This window comes from Onychomys torridus, chromosome 23, assembly GCF_903995425.1.
Source record: "Onychomys torridus chromosome 23, mOncTor1.1, whole genome shotgun sequence".
In the NCBI taxonomy this organism is placed as follows: Eukaryota; Metazoa; Chordata; class Mammalia; order Rodentia; family Cricetidae; genus Onychomys; species Onychomys torridus.
Window position 1 is genome coordinate 38,878,763 of NC_050465.1, and position 25,637 is coordinate 38,904,399.

The window sequence follows — 25,637 nt, forward strand, 5'->3', positions numbered from 1 at the left end:
CAGCACTGGCCATCATAAGGAGCCTCTTTTAAAGCTTTCTTCATGCTGTCTTTGTTAGTGAACATTTCTTTGGATTTGTGAGGAAGGCACAGAATATTTCAGAACTTCCTTAGGAAAGGAGTAATGGTTTCTCTAACCAAATTTTAATTGAAAATCTTAACTAATGCATGGCTGTTTGGTAGCTACTGAATCATCGTCTACCTTTTATTTATTTTACCTGCTGGTTAAAGGCAAATTAGTGCAGGCTTCCTAGCCTACCTTCTTAGAGTGGTGGATATAAACTAGGAAGCGTCTATGAAGCACTCTGAACAGTCAAAGCAGTCTAAAATCCAGCTGTGAGCCCAGCTACCCTTGTTCTGTTGTGAATACCCCCAGGTGCTGGTGCTGACGCTACAAGGCTCTTCAAAATTCCCTCCTCAGAGGATTGAACAAGATCAAATTGGAAGAATCAGTCTTTTGTTGTTGTTGTTGTTGTTGCCAATAAGCTTTATTCATTCATTCATCTATTTATTTATTCATTTGTTGTTTGTTTATTGCCTCGTTGATCTTGCCTTTGAGCTGGTTGTGGTTGTCATTTCTGTTTTGCTTTTGTTTACACTGAACTAACCTGAAGATTTTGGAGTAACTGGCTGGATTAAACACACACAGTTTCATTTCACTAACCCTTTTCAAACTCCACTTACACAGCAGTGAAAGGTTCTAGGTCTTAAAGGAATAAGCCCACAAAGGGCAAACAGGAAGGAGAGGAGCATGAGGACACACTTCACTTCTGGAGTCTAGAAAGCGAACGCTCGCAGCTGACCTAGCATTCGGTTTTCACAGACTTTGACTCAAACCTGAGGTTTCACGTGTGCCGAGCAAGGGCTGTACCACTGTGTGTGTCTGCGGCCACTTAAGATGCTTCTGAAAGTCAGCCAGGGTGGCTGCGCTAAGGTAAAAGGGATTTGAAACCCAGTTCACAGAACAAACAAATTCTCTTCCCCAAGCGTCATACCATCATCCTTGAGTATAACCTGGAAATGCCAACAAATACGGAGTGAAAACCTGGTACCACACCTGAAATAGGGGGTGTCATGTGCAGCAGAGGTCAGTTGTCTATCACACTGAGACCAAAAGTTAAATGAACACTCTAGAAGGTAGTTTTGATCTTCCAGGAAAGAGACAGGAAGAGCCAGGTCAGGGAGAAACACCTAATGGTGCTGATGCTTCTTTCCAAATAATCCAGCCATGATTGCACTGTAGTGAGGACCACAGTCAACCATCATCAGCACCCTTATGGTGTCCTCTGCAAAATGTCATGTACCCAGCTAAAAGCAGACAACTGGACACTATATATTACACGCCAGAGGAGGCTTCCAATAGGAAAGAGCAGGTTTTCAGCTCAGCAGTCAGTTTTTTAACAGGAAGAAGGCTATAGATGAGTGTTTCTTGAGTCATTTTGGTAACCTATCTTGATAACCTATTGGGATAAAGTATTCATGATACAGACCTCGGACTGTAGTACATATTATGATTTCCTGCTCATCCATTACAAGTAAAGATTTTCTTACCTAAAACTCTTAAATATCTCATTTTTAAGAAATGATTTCAATATTGTATTTTTGTACATATTTAATAAGATGTTAGGGGCGAGGCCCAAGTCTAAACAAAATTTTGTCTATACATATATATATATATATATACATATATATATATATATTTCACAATAGTATAGAAGTATTTTTACATAATATTTTCAGTGTACCTGCATTTTGACTACGAGACCAAATATGTAATTCTCCATGTGTAGGGTCACATTTGCAGTTGTAGAGCTTGGGAGTTTGGAATATTTGAGATTAGATATCCTCGACTGCTGACAGTATGCTACACCAACAAGGCCACATCTCCTAATAGTGCCACAATGTGGTGGTACTGTGTTCCCCACAATACTGTGCACCCTAATAAATTTATCTGGGGTCAGAAACAGACAGCCACTAGAACAGAACCAGAAATGGGGGCTAGAAAATGGGGAAGAGTAAGCCATAGCAGAAGTTGGGCGGTGGTGGTGCATGCCTTTAATCCCAGCACTTGGGAGGTAGAGCTAGGCGGTTCTCTGTGTGTTCAAGGCCACATTGGATACAGCCAAGCATGGTGACACACACCTTTAATCCCTGAAAGCAAGCCTTTAATCCCAGGGAGTGGGGGCAGAAAGAGAAAGATTATATAAGGCGTGAAGACCAGAAACTAGAAGCATTTGGCTGGTTAAGCATTTAGGCTTTGGAGCAGCACAGTTCAGCTGAGACCCATTCTGGATGAGGACTCAGAAGCTTGCAGTCTGAGGAAACAAAACCAGCTGAGGAACTGGTGAGGTGAGATAGCTGTGGCTTTCTCTGCTTCTCTGATCTTCCAGTGTTCACCCCAATAACTGGCCTCAGATTTGATTTTATTAATAAGAACTTTTAAGATTCCTACTACATCTGGCGTCCAATGTGGGCCATTTTCTTTCAAACCACATTATGTGTGTGTGTGTGTGTGTGTGTGTGTGTGTGTGTGTTATGTGTGTATGAAATGTGTTCCCCCATTTTTAACATGCTGATGTTGTTAGTTCATGATTTAATAGAAATTATATATTTTTTCCATATTTGTTTTTTTAATTTTTGAGATTAATTAATCACATAATATTACTCTCCCTTCCCTTTCTACCCTCCATCCCTTGCTCTTTCAAATCCATAGCCTCTTCTCCCTCTTCTCCTCTTCAGCTTTAGACTTTTAATTCCTTTCTCTTGGTATTGAACTTACATGACAACCTTTTCCTTGTTTCTTAGGAGAAATCATTTACTTATTTTTTAACTGATCTCATTTGATGACTTAAAAAAGCTAAGCAAAGTACTTTAATTTTCCTTGGGTATTCTGTTAATTGCATCCCATAAATTCTGACAGGGCATTTATTTGATCTAGTATTTGAATTTTACCGTATGATTTTCGAAGTTGAGTTTTGCCACAATAAGGAAATATTTAGAGAACATTTGGAGACGACCACAGGAAAGGAAACAGTAACACATCTGTCGCTGCCGTAGTGGGCAGCGAATGGGAGAAACTGACTCCAGAATAACCTATGCTCATCAGGGCTACCAAATACCTGAGGTAATTTATAAATTCTATTTCTGGCTACAATCAACACAGTATACACAGACTGAAAGTTATACCCGCCCTGACTCCCTCTTGGACTCCCATGTATTCATTTAACAGCTATCTTTTCACGGACTCCAGGAAGCACTTCAGAAACAGCCTGATCATTTTTCTTGACTTTCTCCCTCAAACCTGCTCCTTTCCTAGACCTTACACTTGCTCACCCCTCTAAAAACTTTCAGTTATCCTAACGGCACACAGACAGCCAATTCTCTTCACCTCAATGCTACAGCCACACTCAGCTCGGATACCTCACTGGGGTTCTCTGTCACTGTTACCCTACAACTGCTCCTGGCAGCTGCAGGGGTCGGCTTCAAAATATATGAAATACACTATCGCCTGAAAACCCCTAATGCCTCTGTGTTGCAAAATAAAACTCTGGATCCTAGCCGTGGCAGACAAGGCCATCATGGACCAGTCATGGCCCCCACCTCTAACACACACCATGCTCATCCCATTCGAGTCCCGACAGCCTATCCCTGGTGCTTCTTGTCCAGGCCATACTGATCCTGCTGTTGGCTCTTATTGTTACAATCACCTGCCTAAATGCTCTTCTCTTAATAGTCCATACATTCCTCTTTGATATCATTTAGGCCTATGGCCTCAGAAGGGTCAGCCCCAGCCTGTCTCAACTCTGTACTCATAACTCTATTGACTTATCCTGTTTTTATTTTCTAAAGAATTTTCATTTAAAAAGTATATAGGAGCCTAGAGAGATGGCTTTGTGGTGTGAAGAGTGCTTACTGCTGGAGCAGTGAACAGGAGCTTGGATTTCATCATCCACACAGGGTGGCTCACAAACATCTACAACTCAGCTTCAAGGGACCCTACAACCACTTCCGGCCTTCATGGGCACCTACACACACACACACACACACACACACACACACACACACACACACACACACGCATGCGCGCACGCACGCACATGCACATGTAAGCATACACACACACAAGTGCAAATAAAATAAATCTTTAAAAAAAATTCTGTATGTATTTGTTTACTGCTTTACTGTCTCCATTGCTAACATGCTTACGTGTTCTCCTTATGGCTTAGCACAATGTCTTCTCAGCATGCACCTTCCCACTATGCTGTGCTGTCTAGCACACTCCATACTTATGCATCTCTTTATTAACTGTTACTCCCAGAAATCTACAGACTAATCAAGAGCACGGACTTGTTTTCTATGCTGAGGACCGAGACTAGCAATGCCAGTACCTGTAACTAAGAACCATTTGCTGAGGTGATAAAGGTGCAATGTTTAGTGATTCTTTCGCTTAGGTCGCCTTACCTTGATGGCTTTTTGAATATTAATGCACGATTCTCGTATGGTCACCAGCAGCTTATTGAACCGTCCCATCTCTTGGACAAGGACGGTGTTCATGCTCTGAGTGTAGGTTGTGGGGTACCTCCTCATTGCAGACTCAATATCGAAGTTGTTTGGAAGTTTGCCCAGGATGTCGCCGGCAACCTCGTTTACAACTTCATCTGACGACTTCGCTCCAGTACCTGATGAACGAGACTGAAGAAGCCAGACTGTTACAGCATCCTCATAAAGGTCGAAACCGTTGGGTTAACTCTAAGAGGGATTATCTATTCTCTTGATGATTCTTCTTCACACAAGATGTGTTGAAATGTAAGAGTCATGGGGGATCATGTTCTGAGAGAAGATGATTGTGAGGCAGGGGGAGGAAGAGCATCTGCTATGTTCAGAGGAGATGCAGGACATCAAGAGAACGTTTGTACATCCCACTGCCTGGTGCCCACTGAGGCTCGACCAAGCAGCTGGGCAATGACAAACCTTAACACCCGTGAGAAGGAAATGTGACTATCTTGAGAGGGCCACAAAATCTATTTGTCAATATCTGATGTACACTGGTTACCAGAAACAGAGACACAGCTTTCTCCCTGAGCCTGTAGGGCAAAGAAAATAAGCTCTCCTCCTCAAGGAGGCTCAGAGTGGTGGAGAAAGGACAGGCGTTAGTGATTGCCATTGGAAGCCAGAAAGGAGCATCCTATGTAATTTGTGCGTTGTATGTTTATAGTGGCATCTTGTAAATGAATTCATATTTTCTGGAAAGGCTTGTATAAAAAAAAAAAAAAACCTCTGAGAACAAATATACTGCTCAGGGTCCACTAGTGGAGAATAAGAACTACAGGAATATATTTGACTAGCTCACATTTTTCCAGTTCAAGAAAACCAAGTTCAGTGTCCTTTTCTATTTTACATTTCCTGGTTTCTTTACGATTAATATTAAATGTCTAGTCTGTGAACACAACTGTTTTTTCTTATATTTTTACCTACCTGTCACATACTACTAGAGGAGCTTATAAAAATCAGACGATAAAACAATTAAATGTTGGCAAGTTTTAATTGCCTGCTGGTGGAAAGAAATCAAGACCTGTGCCCATAAAATAATTATTTTTTACAGTCCTAAGGTATTTAGTTTATAATTAATATTTAAAACAATAGAAGAGGAAAAGATATTGAATGCTAGACCCAGACTAAAGAAATATCTTTTTCTTTTTACTCCATTTACAGAATAACTTGTACTCTGCATTTTGACCTACATATAAAATAGTATAAACGGGTTAAAAATCATTCTACTTTCCGGCAAGAACTGTGCCCTCCTAAAACACAAAACACAAACCCTACAAAAATGACACAAAAACCCCAGGCCTATCCCCAACTAAAAATGTCAGAAAAATACTTCAGCAGCTCAGAAATTCGTCTTACCCCCGCCGGAATCACACAGTGGCTGTTGTAAGCTTTAGAAAGCGGCCTTTGACCGTGTGAAGCGCCCGGAGCTACAGGGCGCTGCTCCTTTGCAATGGTTTATCTTGGCTTTTCATTGCCACTTCCTCTCAGCTTTCATGATCGCCAGCCACAGCTTTCTAAGGTCTGGCCTCCTCCCCGCTTCTATGTTGGGAATTAAAACTGTGGCCTTACCTGTGCCAGACAAACACTATACCGTGGAGCTACACCTCAGCCCCCAGCCCTCCCTCCCTGCTTTACTGTTTATTCTGAAGCAGAAGAGAAGAAGCTGGAGAAATGGCTGGGCAGTTAAGCGTGCTTGTGGCTCTCACAGAAGACTCAAGTTCAGTTCCCAGCACCGGCTCGGGAGGTTCACAATCGCCTGTAATTGCATCTGGGCATCTGACTCCATCTTGTGACCTCTGCGGGTACCCATACACACACACACACACACACACACACACACACACACACACACACGCGCGCGCGCGCACAGACACACGCCAAACAACACATATTCAAGAGGCGGGGTGCGTGGCTCACTGGTTTGCCCAAGCAGGCCTTGAACTTGAGGTCCTCTTGCTTTGGCCTCCCAGATGCTAGCTAGCATTGCGTGTGTGAACCACCTCATCTGGTTGGACTGTCTTCCTTTTACTGAGTAAAGATGTGTGTGATCTATTTTTAAGGAGACCTTGCAGAATTTGGCATTTTCAGAGAGCCTATAGCATATTGGTTTTATACGTTTCCTACTTGAAATAGTGTGACCGTTAAGCATAAACAAAAGATCGCCGCAAAAATTACACTCTCGACTTTGGTACCTGTCTCTTCCATTTTTCTCTGAGAATGTTTTAGCTAAGGACATTAGTGTAAAAGTCTTGTCATCATTAACTAGCTCACAGAGTTCTGCAGTTGTGGTCTCTGCCTCTGAGTTGTGACTCAAGTGCCACTGCCTACCCATTATGAGAGTCACACTCACAAATCGGAGTCCAGGGATGTTGAAATAGGTTGTTTAATCACATACTAAGGCAATGCCCTGGTGTATTCAAATGTATTTGTTTGATTCTGAGTCACTTTCTGTCGGAATGAGCACAGTTTTATGGGTTCTGCAATGTGACACACACCAGGGAGTTTAAATAAAACCACTGAAATAATCCTGCCACCAGGCTATCATATATGACAAGTAGTCAATGTTCCTCATGACCGACTTACTCATGTGTGTTCACATACTTTTGTATGTGCTCTGCTAATGACAGGTTTTCATGCCGTCAGCATGTGGAATGAGCTCTAAAAACAGCCTTTGTCCTTATTGCCTTATTAGAAAATGGTAACTAGCAGAAACTAGAGGTACAGGCTCCATGGACCTGTCCATTCATGATAACACACCCCACATCCTCCTGGTGCTCGGCCTTTTCGGCATCTTAGGTCTGACCTACCCACAGACTCCGAAGGAGAGTTCAAGACCAGTGAGGGCCAGACTGCTTGGCTTTGAATCTGGTCCTGAGACTGGACTACCCAACTTTAGTCAAACTACTTAGTCCATTTGTGCCTCAGTTTCCTAACTATAAGACAGAATCATCAATGGCCCCTCATTCCTTGGATTGCCCTATCTATATACTACATGTTAGATACAAAGCTCTCAGAGTAGGGGCCAGCACCACAGGAACATGAACCATCACCATTTCACTCTGAGAGGTCATAAAACACCTGAATTCAGTCCTGCAAAATCTGCCTGACTAAACAGTTGTGCATTCTTAGTTTATTGAAATTTTATTTAATTGACATGGGAACTCTTGGCATCTAGATTAATTTGCTTTTAAAAATTGTGGGAGCCCCTTTTCGGGCTCCTCGTGGCTTTACCCAGCAGGTCCACATAGGGGATGATTAGGGCCATGGGCCTGAGTGCAGGTGTCTGAGATGGTCTGCACTTGGCTGTGCTGGCGAGGAGGTCTTCTGCTCCATCCCTTAGCATCTCTATAAATACCCTGGGGCAGAGACAGTCGGGGCCCATTGGAAAAGGTTCCAGGCCCTCTCGAGCCTATCCTTTATTTTCTGTTTATCTTCACACTATAAATCCTTCTATCTAATATTTCCTGCTGCTCACACTCAAGAAAACTCTGGGGAGCTATGGGGTTGGTGGGTAAACGCCACACAAAATATTACAAACAAGAAGGTGTGGCTCACCTCTAAAGAGAGAAAATGTTTCTCACTGTCAGGATTAACAACTGTTTAATGTACTGACTGATTTTACCTTTCTACCCACACTAGGCACATTTTTCCACCAACAGGGCTGCGTGCCTTCCGCCAGTCAACTGTTTAAATTCATTTTGTAATGTCGCTATCATGTACTTAAGCATTATGTTATCTAATAAAGTAGTGTAAAAGTAAGTTTTTATGCAAACTAAGTGAAATGCCCTGGAATATTAAATAAAGATAAATCATAAAATAAACAACTGTTAAATCAGTAGGAGACTAGAAAATAAAACAGGTAAAATTGTACGCAGATCCTGGCCCCAAACTGCTTCCCAGGTACATTTAAAATGATGGTTCCCACCTAAAAGAAATGAAAGGGATTTAACATATGCTGTATTTGGGGCGAGCCTTAGGCATAAATGCAAAACAAACTGGAACTCCTAGAAGCAGGAGACAAAGAGAGATGCTTTTGTCCCCAAACAAGACTGGTGAAAAGAAAATGCCGGATGCCCACATTCTCGATGCCGACATCCATAATTAAGGGATTATGTGGGTTGTTTCTTTTTTCTTTTGCTTTGAGAGCTCCTTCACTTTGGCAGAGTTCTGTGCAGGAGCCTCTGCTGGATTGGGGAGTGGGGGCACAGACAGAGCTGCTCTGGCTCCAGCTCAGGATGCCCCATGACACACACCTGGGTGAGGAGAATGTTATCGAACAGCAGCTGGGTCTCTGACTGGTCCTTAGTGATGTCGGCATTGGCGTTCATCCCAAAGATTTCTGGTGCTGGGGTCAGTGGCAGGGTCTTCGTGTACTCGATGTAGCTTTTGTGCTGCAGAGATGAATGGCGAGAAGTGGGGAGGTTAGACATCAGTTGTGAGGTAGCACTTGGCTCAGAGACAATGCTTTTCAGTCCTCTAGCCGCAGAAAATGAGCTTGAGAGACTGCAGGCTCAATGCTTTTCCCTTCCTTTCAGCCAGGCCGAGGGCTAACAACAAGGTGGGCAAATTTTGAGAGATAAAGGTAAAATGCCATTCAACTGAAGTTTATTGTTATTTCTCATAATTGAAATAATCTTTTCTGACTTATTCCAGTTGACTCTCATCATGGAAAATACACCTAGAATTAGGAATAAAGTTTATCTAAGTGTTGCTATCCCAAGATACCCATCATTCACATTACACATCTTTTTATTCATATGTGCACATATTTCATATTTATATGAACATGTATCAAAATTTGTCTTTTTTTGAGGCTGGAAAGATGGTTCAACATTTGAGAGCACCTGCTGCTCTTGCAGAGGACCAGGGTTCAGTTCCCAGCACCCACAGCAGTAGCTCACAACTACCTACAACTCCAGTTCCAGGGGAATCTCATAGCCTCTTCCAGCCTCTTAAGGCATGGCACACCCATGGAACACTTACGTATAGGCAGAACACTCATAAAAATGAATAAATGTTTTTAAAAAAATCTTATAATGAAAAGGTCATGCTTCACCAATGCTCATGTAATCATACAGAAACATCCAGGAATGGATGGCCACGGAGGTCTCATTACTAGGAATTTTATGGTGCAGGTCCTGTCACATACATTTCCCTTATTAACACCTGACAACTCATCATTATGGGTCTCGTTATCCCCAGCATCAGCCTAGTAGATGATGGGCTGGAGTTATCAGGGGATGTTGCATGACTCATGCATGTGGCCATGGGTCCATCCTCAGTGTGTGTTATCTGACCTTAGATGAGCAGTGAATGGAGTACGCTAGAAAGCCTTTGAAAGAAACTGTTATTATTCTGAAGGCAGTCCATGGGGCTGGTAGAGCGGAAGAGAGCTGTGGCCTTGGGCCACAGGTGGTTCTCTGCCCTCTGCTCTGGCAGCTTCTGATGGGCTAATCAAACTTAGTCAAACTTAATGAATCTGCTTCCTTGTTTGTGAAGGTCTAAAAGAAAGACACAATGTTATTTGATGCTGCACTGAGATCATAACAGCACTAACTAAAAATAACTGTGACGTCAATGTTAATGATTACTGCTAATATTTTATGACCCCCCCCATCATGTGTACATTCATTTTAATTGTGACCAAGTCTTTTTACCCAAACACCCAGCCCATGATGACAGAGTTTCAGGTCACTAGGGAAACTATCCCACATCACAGTAAACAGGAGACTCCTAACTCACTTTGCACGTTGTGTGTGAGCTGTTCCTACCCAACTTAGAAAATCAAGACCAGGATGACCCACCAAATTAGAAAGTCTGGTGGGAAATCACCAGTGAAAGCTAAGGCGCCGGCCCCCAGGTGTTGGTTTTCTTAAAGGGGGCATACTTACATCACCAGAAGGAGGGACGTAATAGATGCCACTGGAGTCAAATTTGTAATCTGCATTTTGAACTAATTCCGTGCAGAAGAATTTGTTCAGAATGCTACGCAATGTGCGACGGTCCCAATCATCTGTCACCCGGCCTCCATAATTGCATTCCCCAGTCATGTACCGGAGAGCATCATAGGGAAGTTCCTAAGGGAGAAAGTTGCAGTCACCAGCCAGTTAGGAACACACGGTGTGGGACGGGGACCGTGTTTGGCTACCACCATCAAGCTAAACATCTTCCTAAAAGCTCGCAAGAACATAATCTCCTTTCCTATACTTTCCCCAGGATCCTCCCCTTTGCTTGAGTTCATTTCCATTCAGCTGGTGCTGAGACTAAAACTTCTGTACTCTGTTGTGACTGTCCAACAATATAATTCGAATTAGTAGTATTTTTAAAATCCTAGTGAGGGTCTTAGTTGTTGCATCTACGTATTAACGTTTGTTCTAACACAAGTCAAGAGTTTTCCTTCTCTCTTTGCTGTTCAGTATCTAGGTCATGTCAATCTTTTTCTTCCATGGGTATTGTCTGTTTGGCATGCTCCCTGTTGGAGTTCAGTTCTCAGCATCTCCTGCCTGGTCTCCCGCCTCTCTTTCTGTGGCTCCCATTTGGTGACTAACATGGAAGGAAAGGGTAGAAGCGTAGCATCAAGGCCATGGGGGGAGCATGTTCGCTGCTCCAGGCTCTCTGGCGTTTGGTAACTCCAGGTGTTCCCTGCCTGTGACCGCATGACTTCATCATGCTTCCAACGTCACAAAGCTGTCTTCCTGCATGTGTGCATCATACCTGTCTTATTGGACACCTTTTAAGCATGACGTCAGCTGTTAGTTTCTGTAGATATTGGTGGTGGTTTGAGTGGGAATGGCCTCTGTAGGCCCATATACTTAAATGCTTGGTCACCGGGGAGTGGAACTGTTGATAGGATTAGAAGGACTGGGAGGTGTGGCCTTGTTGGAGGAGGTGTGTCACTGGGGGAGGGCTCTGAGGTTTCAAAAGCCCATGCCAAGTCCAGTCTCTCTCTCTGCCTCTTGGCTTGCAGATGAGGATGTAGCTCTCAGCTACTGCTCCAATCTCTGAAACTGTAAGCCACCTGTAATTGAATGCTTTCATATGTAAGAGTTGCCATGAGCATGATGTCTCTTCACAGCGACAGAACAGTAACTAAGACAATATTCCTTTTCGTGTTTGCCAAGTTCCTCTCTATACCTAGTTTACTGAGAATATTTTTATCATGGTTGTGGGATTTTGTCAAATGCAGTTTTCTGTATCTACTGATAGGATCATGAATGTTTTAAATTCTCTTTAGCAGGTTGGTATGATTTAATTTTTTTTTTAAGTACCAAACCGAACTTGCATACTTACGTATTTTAATTAACTTCTCACTATAGGCTATATTTTAAGGTAGACTATATTATCCGGATATACAAATGTTCCTCACTGGTTTTGTATAATTATTGTAGCTCAAATATATTCTCCTCTGGTACTTTATTAGCTCCTCTCTTCTTGTAGGTGTTACTCTAATAAAATAATTCATTGACTTCATGATTCATTTGAATGTTTTTGTCATGTGAGCCCTCCATCTTTATTCACTTAGTTTCTTGTTTGCTTTTATGAAAATAGAACTCAACCCTCCCCATTTACAAGCCTAAATTAAAAGTTTGAAAGTTTTGGTTTTTTTATATTCTATTGATAGATTTAATTAAAGATATCCAACTAAATTTGTTTTGCTTTATTATTTTTTTTTTATTTTAATTTTTTGTTTGTTTGTTTTTGTTTTTCGAGACAGGGTTTCTCTGTGTAGCTTTGCGCCTTTCCTAGAACTCACTCTGTAGCCCAGGCTGGCCTCGAAGAGGAGAATTGCTATGGTTTCTAGGCCAGCCAGGGGCACATATTGAGATATTGATAACAAAGCCCAGAGAGAATCAGAAAGAGAAGGGTGACAGCCTGGTGTCACATTAGGTAGGCTCTCAGGCTTCCTCCCAGAATCTATTCTTCTCTTTAAGTGGTTTTAAGTAGTTTATTTCTGGACAAAGAGTTCAAATTCAAAAATAAAAATTTCATTTCACACACACACATACACACACACACACACACACACACACACACACACACACAAGAATTCATGCTCCAGAAAAGAAAACACCTGACCATCCCCTTACCCCGCCCCGTTCCTAAGCCTGGTGCATTATAGTCTTTTCTTAATAAATACAACACCATTACTTTTTATATCTCCTACAGGTGGCTATGTGTCAAAATATGATAAAAACCCAGGCTCTTTGTAGACAGACTGGCATCCTAACTACCCCCTAAAGCCGCTATAATTTCCTGCTATAATAAAGTACTGTTTAATAGGCTGTTGGGAACCACCTCGCAGTTTATTTTATAAGAGCAGAATTAATCAGAAGTCCCTGCTCCCAGCACCAACAGTTACAACATGACAAAGAGTGGAAAGGTGATGTCCTTGCCGTGATGTTTATTGTACCTCATACTGGTTCAGGAACATGTGGAGTTGCTGCACACTGATCCTTAGATCTGTCTCATTGAATTCGTAAGGAATATTCCACCCCAGGGGTCCAAATTTTCGTCTCTCTTGTACCAAAGCATGAAAGAAACAGAGACCATAAAGCAATTTCTTGAATTCTTCCTGGAATGAGAGGAATTGTCCCATGACTTTATTTTTCTGTGAACATTGCATTAGACTTGCTATATTTCTAAACTCATATAATTAAATTCCTTTGCTTATAAATACTACAAGATTATTTTCATCCTCTAAATAAGCAAAACACAAGTACATTTCTATAGGCACTTCAAGCAAAAATCTGCCCATTCATACTTAAGTCCAACCAGCACACACAGCTATGTACACTAGATTTCTAGGAAACAGGACAAGTCCATCTAAATTGAATTTTATAGGATTTTTTTGGGGGGAGGTGAGGGGATCTCCCGCTGAAACAATACAACACAAGAATTATGAACTCTTTGCATACTCCCAGGCCACTGTTGAGAAAGTTCAAAGTAGATAACCTGAAGAAAATAGACAGCTCTAAAACCTTCAAGAACACTGAGAGTTATCAACAGGGCTTGAGATAGGGCTGTGGAGTTTCTTCAGACAAAGTAGCTGCTATGCTGGGAATCTGCTTGTACCCTTTCTCCCTGGCGAAAGGGCATGGGAGGCAGTCATCCTCGCTAGCCAAGAATCAATGGGCCATCAGGGTGGAAATCCCAGGGAGCAAGGGATTCTGGTGAAGAAAACTTGTATCATGTGGTGAGGAAACCTCACAGTAAGAGCTTGTCTGAAGGGCACACTGGAGAGCCAGAAACAGAAAAGGCCACACAGGGGCAGGCAGGGAAGGAGGGAGTATGTTGCCTTAAACCCATGCCCAGACCAAAAAGTTCCCCGCTGAGATCAGGAACATCTGCCCCTTCCTGCCTCAAAACCACTCTGAAGTAAATGGTGTCACCAGCTGCCAGCTGTGTCACGGGTTATGAAAAAGAGGATGCCAACTCTATCTTCTTCCCCTGACAATATGCAACCTGCCAACCACAGACACTGGATTAGAGCTTGGAGACTCCAAAGCCCACATTTTTAATAACAATGGAGTCATCATCAACATACTGTACTGTATCTCCCAATTTCTGAATCAGGCTCTCCTTGCAACTGAAAGTAACTATAAGGATATTTTATGATTTAACAAAACCCAGAAAAATCACAGGGAAGTGTAAGTTTTATCCCACAGCATAATCAGTTTCCTTCACAGAATAAACTTGAAAAAAAGAATGAGAAACAAGGAGAAAAATATAAAATCAAGCAAAGGAGATGCGGGAGAATGAAAGGAACATATTTGACAAACTAAAGAAACAGAATAAACATGCTAGTATAACTCTGAATTATTTTAAATATATTGGGTCATTAATCAAGTTAATTAATGGGTAATTGTTAGAAGCCAGATGTCTCAATGTAAAACAAGAACCAAACAAATGTGGAGTCAGGAGATACATTCAAAGTACTGGTATGTATTCCTCACTTCTAAAGGGTGTGTATGACATATGCATATATTTGTTTGTCTATATATTTTCTTTCTGTTTTGTTTTGTTTTTTTCCAGGTAGGGTCTCTCTATATAGCCCTGGATGTCCTGGAACTCACTATGTAGACCAGGCTGGCCTCAAACTCACAGAGATCCACCTGCCTCTGCCTCCCGAGTGCTGGGATTAAAGGTGTGCATCGCCACACCTAACTAAGAAAACACTCATCTTTGGATTCTGTGTAAAGGAGTGGGACCCATGGTCAATGCTCACTATTATTCTACTATACTAAGGACGAGTCCTCTTTTCTCCTCCCAACTTGATTCCTGGGGAGTCAAACATGGGCTTTCAGGTCTCAGCTTTAGGATTTATGTGATAACAGCTCTTGTTTTTTAGTATAGGATGTTCCAGAATCATCTTGTACCTATCTTGATCCTGTCACAGAGCCAGCCATTTTTCTGAAGAGCCCTGCTTATTTTGAGTGGTGAATGGTATTATTAGGGACCATAGTGGATATTAGATAAGTTCTTGGTACTTGAAAATATAGACACATGGCATAGATATTAAATGTATTTGGAGGGGAAATATAAAATGACAAACTAAATGGTGTAAAAAAATTAACAGTAGGTAAATATGGAGGACACAGGTTGCTCTTTATACTATTTTATATTTTCAATTTCCCTATAAATATAAAGCATTTTCAAATAAAAAGTTAAAATATAAAGTTGTAAAGTGTTAAGTTGGGCGGTGGTGGCGCACACCTTTAATCCCAGCACTTGGGAGGCAGAGCCAGGCAGATCTCTGAGTTCGAGGCCAGCCTGGTCTACCAAGCAAGATCCAGGAAAGGCGCAAAGCTACACAGAGAAACCCTGTCTCAAAAAAAAAAAAAAAAAAAAAAAGTTGTAAAGTGTTGATATGAGATTTTATCTTGGGTTAGAGCTGTGCTTCATAAATGCCTCTACCTCTAAAATGTGACTACTCCATGAGAGAGCCTTTAATCTGGAAGGAAGGGAAGGTTAAGCGACTCTTTCCAAAGCAGCTCTGCCCAGCCTATCATATGGAGAGATGCCCTACACCTGTGTGGGAGTCCCCGGCTCTCACTAAGTCTCATCAAAGCAAAGCCAGCCATACTCAGGTCTCGGAGGCTCAGGCCAAGGTTGACTCCGTTCTAACTGTATGTGTGAATCAATCTCAATCTCCCAATCTCTCCTCTTTCTCTCTCTTTCTCTCTCTCTCTCTCTCTCTCTCTCTCTCTCTCTCCCTCTTTTCTTTGTGTGTGTGTGTCCAGACTTTTGCTTAATGAAAGCACTTTAGTTTTAGAGCTTTCTCTTGATGTGCACTGACATAATGTTCAGACATCAAGACAGTAAGCTTTTGAATGCCAAAACTTACCAGGGTTCATAGTGCCTCATATAAAAGAGCCCTTCCATTTTTAATTACGGCAAAACACTGTGAAACAATTTTAGGTCACAGACATTCAGATAGAATTCTAATCATGAAAACAGTGGGTGTTTTCCCTGCCTGCCTGGTGGCTCCAGAAAAGACCCTTATGAGTCTCATCAATCGAGAAGGAAAATCATTTTGACTCTCATTATGGTTATATGGAGGAAATGTTTTTATGTTTTAATTTAGAGAGATGGTTCCAGATAGCAAAGGGCTCAGTTCATATCCTGGAACAAGTTCTCCAGCCCTGCAGATTTGCGCTGGGAATGGCTTACAGCTGACTTTCTCAACAGAAGCCTACATTATTAATGATACCCCGCAATATCTCAGCTGAGCAGAAATGGGGCTGGTGGTAAAATTAAAATAAAATATTAATAAAATTGACTTCAGCACAGTCCATAATCAGTAATCAAAACCAACTGTGCTGCAGAGCAGGGGGCCTGTGTAATTTGGAGTTTCATTCTGTGCACACATCCCTGATCACCGGGGAGCCACTCGAAGTGCTTTACAGGGCTGAGGTGAGAGGACGGAGCCATCACTAACCGGCTTTTTGCAGCTGCCAAAGAATTCCGGGTCGGAGATGGGGTCCATGAGGTAGGAGCGGATGATGTTACCCCGAAGTCCTTTCGGTGCCTCGTTGGTCATTTTCACTCCGTTCTGCAGGACCGACACCGGGAAATTCGGAGATGGGTAACTAGTCAGCCAGATCCGGAAGTCCGGGTGCGTTGATTCTGGGCTTAACTCCTGCAGGAAAATAAATCAGAAACAAAAGTGTGAATATGTCCCAAGGCTCATCATCTCAGTGCACGTAAGGGGCAGTCTGGAAATAAGAGGAAGAAACAGCTACAAGACAGTGATGGAATTGTTGCAATTTAGGCAAAAGCTCAGAATTCATTTCTGTCTGTATCGCCACACTTCACTGAGAAGGCCCAGAGCTTAGTCAGTCTCCTGATAAAATTAAGTCACAGGACTATATATACAGTTACAGACGTGCTAAGTAGTTCAGAGTTGGCTCAAAGACTAAGGCCTTCCTAAAATGTTCATGCCTGCACTGATGTTTCTGAAATATTTACAAAAATAATTCTTTGCTCAGGGCTAGATTAAGACTAACCCCCTCCTCTTGGTGCAGCTAGATTTGGGAGTGTATGATTTACTCAGACAAATCAATATTATATCAAGCTGGAACCATCTGTCTAAGAGAGAAGGGTGTTTTAAAGGGAAAGAGCTGATGCAGTCTCCTGAAGCAACAGTATTTATCACTATCGACTTTATCAGGTCTGGACACTGGAGGTCACAGAACCTTCCATTAGCACTGTGTTGGTAAGGCCTTGGAATAACCATTGCAGGCCTGATCACTGCTGTAAAAATAGAATTTACTTCCATCTTGTGTGCCTGTTCCTCCAGGCCAAGGACATTCTGACACACTGAATGGGCCCTCCCCTCTGTAAAGGGCGTCTGCTATGACCCGGCTGTCTTCCTGGATTCTTCCAGGTAGAGTTCTCAACGTGAACCCATCTTTCTTGGGGTACAGCTGCAGTGTTAGCATGCAGCCAGTCAAAGGAGAGAACGCTTGGGTGGAATGTTTATGAAAAGGTAGGCACGGGGAGGGGGTGCACTCTAGTATATGTCTATACACAGTTTACCTCACAAACTTTCTCAAGAGTTGGCATCCAGGAGGTGGCAAGGTGACAGTTTTGGAGAACCACCCATGTTCCATCCTTGATAGCTTTTTCTAACATCTTCATAGCAATGGGCCCTTGGCCTTGGCCAAGGGACAGAGAGCTAAGTTTTGAGCCCCCATAGCCCTGTGTACAAGAACAACAGTGTCATTTAGTGCCACACATTGGTTCAAACAGACACGACCCAAACACACTAACCAGCACTTAGATGAAATAGTGTGGGAATGATCATGCTAATAAGAGATAGAAAATTAAAGTATTAAAAAAGACTTAATACAGGAGAATACTAAAGGACACAGCTATACTTAGCAGCCTCTAAAACACATGAAATATGCTTTTTTAAATGAATTTAATGGTAAAATTAAAATATGAACTGTCAGATTAACCTGCCCTGCCACCCTGAGTGAGCTTGTCAGCTCCTTTCAATACTGATACAATTAGGAGAGCCAAAGCATTAACCACTGACTCTCAGTCAACATCTTCCTTAAGAAATTCTATGAGAATGATTCCCTAGCTCATTTGTGGCTTCTGGATCTCCTCATTTTGGGGGTAGTTGTCGCCAGACTTCTGAGAAAAGGCCTCCAGTGACAGGAGCAGCGGAAGACTGGGTCTTGGGCTCTCTCCAATTGATCATAGTCACTAACTCGGTGGGGGGAAAAACACTTTGGAAAACAAGTAGAGGTAGCAACTGGCGACCAAGCAGAAGCATGGCAGAGAACAGCATTGCCTAACACAGCGGAGATGCAGAGGAAGCAGAAGAGTACACAGGGTACCGGGGCAGTGTAGATTTGCAGAAATACGGCTCATGGATGATTGACACTCGGAGCTACCTCCACTACTTCCGCTCTAGGTCTGCCACTACGTCTCTTATCTGATTCCCAACACACTCTGCCCCCACTGGCCGCCAGCTTCCTTTTTGCCTTACTCAAGGCAATTCTCCGCAGTCCAGCTGAGATGGCTGTGCTACTTTGCTACCTGAAGCATCGCCATCTTTAATCATGGCATCCATAGTTCAACACTTCTGTGACAAGCAGTGAGTATCAGGCAGTCATAGTACTCATACAAAAACCAGGTTATTCAAGTATAAAGTGACCCAATAGAGACTACTTTAATCTTAAAGTCATGTGTCTTTTAAGAAGCTACCCTCTGTGTTTTAGTATCCCTCGCTATGAAATGGAGATGCCATCTTTTATTTCAAAGTCTTCTGTAAAATTTCAAAGAGGAAACATTGATCACATTTACTACCAAAGTTTACTAGGTCATGACCTTCATGAAGTGTTGGTTTTGGAAACGGCAAGAGTAATGCCACAAAAAGTTGTTTAGATTTTACCAAAATGAGGAAAACCAACTTAGAAACACACAGTCACATGCTCATTACTTTCTTCTAGACAGTATGGCATAAGAACATTTAATACAAATTAATTTGAATGTTTTAAAATCTTGTACAAGTGTAGATAATTGAACATACTGTTCTGGCAAAGTGGTTATAATGTAAAGTTGCTCTGGAGAGCCAAAGAGGGCCCCTTAGAGATTAGGGAGAGGGGCAAGAACAGAAGGTGTACCCTGGAGTACTGTCTGGACTTGATTGAATCAACCAAGCTCATGAACTGTCATAAATAGTGTGGAGAAAAATAAAAAGTCCAGGCTGGTCCTGAACTCGTGACCCTCCTGCCTCTTCCTCCTTCAGCAAATCCCAATGGCGAGTGCCACCACAAGCGGAAAGCCCACTTTGAGTTTCACAAGTTGTCTAAGGAGCTACTTTTAATGGAAGTACTGCCAGGAAGCCATTTTCTCAGGACTCTGTCCAGGTTCCTATGGCGAGGTGACAACTTTCGGCTTTCTCTCATCCTCTCAGACTTTGGTCACAGCAAACATTACTATTTTAAAGGAATGCAATGGGGTCAGATGACTTCATCTGCTGGAAGGTACCTGGTCATCAGCGAATTTCAGAAGAGCAGCCATGGGATCCGCTCCAGGTGAGAGCACAAAGATCAGCGGTGCACAGCAGTTACTATCCCCAAACGCCTTGGACAGATCGAAGGGGGGCGGTTCAATGAAGGCGCGCCCCAACTTCTTGATTATGAATTCCTGCAACATGGGAATAACCTAAAAGGGACAAGAAGATATTTGAAAGTACAGTCAAAAATCTTCCGGTTTCAAAACAAAACCATTGCTGGGTTCGCTGGCACATGCCTGTGATCTCAGCACTGGGGAGTCTGAAGAAGGAAGTTTACAAGTTCAAAGCCAGGCGGGGCTTCATCACAAGAGCCTGCCTCAAAACCAAACAAACCAGAGTCTGGCTAAAAGATAAGCTGTTAAAGGGGGAGGTCCAGAACATTATTGGGGATAGAAAAATAATTACAGATGATTTAAATAGTCACTAATTGACTAATATGAACCACCAAATTCAAAGACACTTTAATTTCTTTTAATGAGTCTCCAAGACATGAAGAAAAGAAAACTGTTTTTTAAATTTTTTTATTATATTGCAATTACATTATATCATTTCTCCCTTCAAGTCTTCCCATAAACCCTGCTCTTTTTTAAATCCATGACATCTTTTTCCATTAATTGTTGTTATATGAATGTGTGTGTGTATTCCTAATCACAACCTGCTCAGTTGGTATAATGTTACTTTTACCTATAATTTCAGGACTGACCATTTGGTATTGGATAATGAATTGGTGTACTCTTCCCTGGGGGAGACTATTTCCCCCCGCTCTCGGAACTTCTTTGTTGCCTTTAGTTCTTTGTGTAGCGTTGAGGCCTTGTGGTTTTAAAACACCGTCTGTATTTCCACAACTCCAAAGCGGTAATTATCACATACATCATACACCTCCCACATCTGTACAAAAGGGTTGATATAGTCTAGGTTTGGGGGAAGCAGAGCTCCGTAAAAAGACATAAGCTATTACTCAAGAAACAAGCTTGGTCGGCATATTTTCTGGTAGGAGAACTTTCTGCAGCCTGTTTGAGAACGTGGAGCTTTAGGGGCTGGGGTCCCTGCAGAAGGCATGTGCTAACATCAATAAGGACACATTCATCTGTACCGTTCTTAATGTTCCAATGAGGACGTACACCCCGCATCTCTGGGTTGTAGTACCAGTTAATTGTGACCCAGGTGTGACCTAGACAGGTCATGTGACACCATTCTGGTTCCGATCTCAACAAATGGCTGCATGCTCCCTCTGACTTATTCTCTGTTCTTACTTGCTCTTTGTTAATTTTGATGGTTCCCTCGGAGCTCAGCAAAACTTCATAAAGAAAAGCCCAACGGCGGAAGCAGCGCAGGTCTGAGAAGAAACGGTTCAGTGGACACTAGTGTGCTCATTCCCTGACCCTTCTCCCTCTGCCTTCGCTCGGTTCACTTGAGAAGCTCATTTGAAATCTTTCTAATAGGTGAGAACAAAGTTCGCTGATCTTTCTCTAGCTAAGTAAAGTTTTAGGTTGGGTTAAATTAATGACAACAGTCTTCAGATTTAGGACACACCAATAAAGGAGCCCAATCCCTCACTCAAAGTCACGCATGGGGGTGGGGTCAAAGGACAATGTCCCCTCTTTGACTTTCTAAGGGCAGCAGATGTGCCCTTGAAACTGAACTAGAGAAGTATTCCACCTTTGGCTAACACAGCACCAGCTCCTCTGGGAGCTTTTGTGTGTATGTTTGTGTGTGTGTGTGTGTGTGTGTGTGTGTGTGTGTGTGAATGTGTGCTCCTTGATCTGTTAAGTGGTTTTCTCCTTTGAATATACAGGACCAAGCAAAATTAAGAATAACATGCTGTGGTACTGAAATTATGTTCCTTCCAAGCTGTCTTTAACATAGCTTCTTCAGAGAAATATGGGTTTTTTTTTCACATACGCTTGAGGTTTTTGCAATTCACATTTCCTTTGATAGAAAGTCACAGCTACAGATGCTCATATGGCTAACATCATACATATAACTGATGTAATTACTTAACTCCAGTCTGTGTCTCAAGCAGTAACTACCAGATGCACTTTTCACCCTGCTCTGAAATACATACGTCTGCTCCAATTTTGAAGTCACAAATACTTGCTCTCTTTCTCCATCTTGCTCTCACAAGTTAATCAGTGCTGCCACACAGAAGACTGTGCGCACCTCTCTCAGAGCTTACTGATCATAGAGGGTAGGTGGCAGGACGAGCAGGCCAGCTGTGGACGGAACACGGGCCACCTCTGAGAAAGGGCAGTGCAAGGTGTTATGAAGGGCCCACAGTCGGGCCATGCTGCCATTCTACATGGACGGGACGACACATGCACACAGCACCCCAGCCCAGCCTAGTGATCCCACATGCGCGAGACACGCCTCACCTTGGAGCAAACCGCAAGGGCAATTTGCAAGTGCCAATATCTAAAAGAGACACTAACCTCTGGAAGCAGTTACAAGCGCCTCCAAACACCAGGTGTATGTTCTCGGCAACGTCTATTTGACCCGAGACTTGTGAGGAAAAAAATCATCCGCATGTCACAGTGCTTTTTAAAACTCTGGCAAAAGGGTGTTCCTGCACGTGTGTGGCTAGGAATACTGAGAACCAATGGAGAAATAGCCAGGTTCAGATTAGACTTTGTGTGTGTGTGTGTGTGTGTGTGTGTGTGTGTGTGTGTGTGTGAGAGAGAGAGAGAGAGAGAGAGAGAGAGAGAGAGAGAGAGAGAGAGAGAGAGAGCTATGGTGGGTATGGAGGTTAGAGGTCAACTTTCAGGCGTTCTCTCCTCCTAGCATGTGGGTTCTGGGGCTCTCACACAGGCCTCCAGGCTTAAGGTACCTTTACCCACCGAGTCATCTTGCTGGCCCAAATTAAACTTTTTAATCTCTCGCCAATACTTTCTTAGACTCATGTAAATACCCAAAGGTATGGAGGAGTAAACCACGCTTGTAAGTGCTTTGATACAAGCAGGTATGGTGGCACACACCTATCCCAGAATTCCAGAGGCTGAGGCAGGACCTGAGTGTGAGCTCAGCCTGACCCACATAGTGAGACTGTCTCAAAAGACAAACACCCGAAGTATTATAACAAGGACCGACCCAGGGAGATGGTGACACTGCTCCTTCATATTCAGTATCTACTAAATGAGCAAATACAAAGTCTCAAGATTAAACTTCCATGAGCATGAGATTCTAATGCCAGAAATTCTAAACAACAAAGTCAAAGAATAAATTCACATACACAGAGTTTATTTCTAGACAATTACTTCATGCTTCAGCTATTCTGAATGATCACATATGTCAAACTCACTGCTGAAATAGTAAAAAATACCCTAATTTTCCATCCTAGGCCTTTTCTTTGTTATGCACTAGGGGGACCCTGAGGGTGTCCCATACATGCAGGGAAACATGCTGGCATGCTGGACAGATGCAGCATTGGGTGGTGGGTGAGACACGCCATGCAGACATGGTGGTGGTGGCAACAGCAGCAGACATTCATTGAAAACCCAGGCGCTGTGTCCACGTGGGAGGAGTTTATTATAATACAGAGATACAGAGACAGACAGAAAGGACAGTGAGGAGGGGAAGAGAGGAGAGGAACGGTGGAGGTGTGTGCACTTCATGGCAGGAAAGAAGGAGAGTGGAAGAAAGAGAAAGGGGAAGGTTTTTCCTTAAAAATGAGGCTTTTACATCAGGACACAGGGGCGGGACAGAATATTAACCCTTGTCTTTCTCTTTACCATTCTTTTCACAAATGGATGCCCCCCCCCAATCAGATTAAAATAACAACAACAACACAACACTTATTCAACAGCATCTTTCCTCCCTAAGTTTTAACCTCTTCCCAAAATTATAGTTTTGCAAACAAAATGGTAAGTACAGAGAGCCACTGTTTCCTAAGAGCGGGTTTGTGATGGGAGTGGCCCGGTTTGTGAGAGCAGGATGTGCTGGTGTGCCTCTGCAGATAAACGTGGCTGCTGCTGCTGCTGCTGCTGCTGTGATTCCTTTGTGTCAGGACTGGGGCCCAGTGAGGAACCTGGCTATCTCTGTGATGGTGAGAGAAGATCAGTTCCACAGTTGCAGCTTGCACACAGTAACTGCACAAAACGTGCACGCTTCCTAACAGGAGACAGAACTCTCAGGGCAAAGGATAGACCTGTCTGCATCTTCAATCTGATCACCCCAGCATTAGGTTTGTAAAATGAAATCTGTCAGTAGCAAATATTACAGCCTCATTAAGGCAGCCATCTTCTCAAAGGCAAGGGAGAAGCCTGCGTTTTTTCTATGCCTGCTTTTTCGTTCCGTGTAAATTCCTACAGGAGTTATCAGAGGTCAGAGATGCTTATTAACTCACACTTGACAAGTTGCTTATTGAAAGCTGATGGATTCACTTTTTGTTTACAGTTTGGAACGACAGAACTGCGGCCGGAAGCTCTTCCGTTTATAAATGGACTCCAAACACTGCACAGCCCAGTACTTTCCCGCTTGACACTATAACTATTAAATTTCAAGGCTAACCATAGGCCCATCCCATTTCCCTACTGGTGACTTAGCAAGGATCTTTCCAGTTTTCCAAACTATGGCACTAGAAAACCTGGCACCTACAGCTTCTGACCACTCAGAACTAGGGCAGGGTCTCAAGAGGACAAAATAGAAAGGGGATCCACCTCCCACAACTCCCCGAAAAAGAATTGTTTGTTAGTTTTCTTGGTATATATATAATCTTGTAACCTAGAGAGAGTGAAGAAGTGAAATGTATACATTACTAGCTTAAATATTAAACCCCTCTAGCACTGTCCTTCTCCTCGCTAGGCTAATACCATTCTATTCCAGGAAACCACCCATTTAGAGGCAGACTAACCAACTATCACCATATAATATATTGTTGTGGAATATTTGTTTACACTGAAAAGGTATGTCTCTACTAAGGAGCCTTTTGAAGAGGCCCTGCGGTAGAGCTGAACACTTGAGCAGTCAGTACTGGGAACAAAGTCCTGCTGAGACAGCCGTAACAAATTCCCAGAGCTGGCCAGGTACATGCGGCTCCAGGCAGTCCCCACAGGCAGCCAGATGTTTCAGTTGTTTCTATAGTTTTGGAAGTTTTTAGCTCTGCACTTCCTGTTTACTCAGGTAATATTTTATCCTTCTTGGGTCTCTGACAGAGTTTGAAGACTAGATGGTTATATTGTTTTCCTTGTTACCAAATTATATATATATAAAACTTACATAAGAGATACAAAGTTAATAAGGTTGAGAAACATAAAAGCATAAGTTGTTTATCTAAAAATGTTTTAAAGTCTAAAAGGATATTTTTAGGCTGATAATGCAAGTTATTATAAAGTGTGGTTTCACTATAAAATTTTGGACTCATCAAGATAAGGATAGATAATGGAGTAATTTCTCCAAATTTACCAAATACAAATGGACTGGACATTGTGAATATAATCCTTACTTGATAATTGTTCTTATTGTATATAGTTTTACTATGTTAGAGTTAAAACCTTTCCTTTTTAATTAGACAAAAGAGGGAAATGTTGTGGAATATTTATTTATACTGTAAAGGTGAGTCTCTGCCTACGGAGCCTTCTATTCAGCTTAATAAAGAGCTGAATGGCCACTATCCAGACAGGAGAGAATAGGCGTGACTTCCGGGGAAAGAGAGGACCTGAGAGGGAAGAAGCATCTAGGTGCACAGGAGATACCAGGGAGACACTGAAGAGGTCGGATATACAGTACAGAGTAGAGGTAACCAATCCATGGTGTAGAACATAGATTAATAAAAGCAGGTTAATTTAAGTTATAAGAGCTAGTGGGACAAGCCTAAGCTAATGGTCAAGATTTTATAATTAATAAGAAGTCTCTATGTCATTATTTGTGAGCTGGCAGCTGACAAAAACATATGCTACAGTACATAGTTTTCAAAATCATCAACTCACCACTAAAACTTTGAGCACCTGGAAACACTAAGTGTAATGAGCATGAAGTTTCTGGATAATACAATGGCAGCTAATAATTATTTTTACATTACAGACATTGAGTGTGGTGGTATAGATACTGGTGACCAATTAATT

General features: G+C 42.4%; 1 protein-coding gene across 1 annotated transcript in view; it reads right to left on the reverse strand.

Moving 5' to 3' along the window:
* Dnah7 (dynein axonemal heavy chain 7) overlaps nucleotides 1-25,637 on the reverse strand; it is a 253,668-nt gene that overhangs the window by 16,144 nt on the left and 211,887 nt on the right. Inside the window, 7 exon segments of the mRNA XM_036172739.1 lie at nucleotides 4,461-4,691; nucleotides 8,804-8,941; nucleotides 10,442-10,627; nucleotides 12,961-13,122; nucleotides 16,489-16,689; nucleotides 17,589-17,750; nucleotides 19,554-19,730. Of these exon segments, the coding sequence (XP_036028632.1) occupies nucleotides 4,461-4,691; nucleotides 8,804-8,941; nucleotides 10,442-10,627; nucleotides 12,961-13,122; nucleotides 16,489-16,689; nucleotides 17,589-17,750; nucleotides 19,554-19,730 (1,257 nt within the window).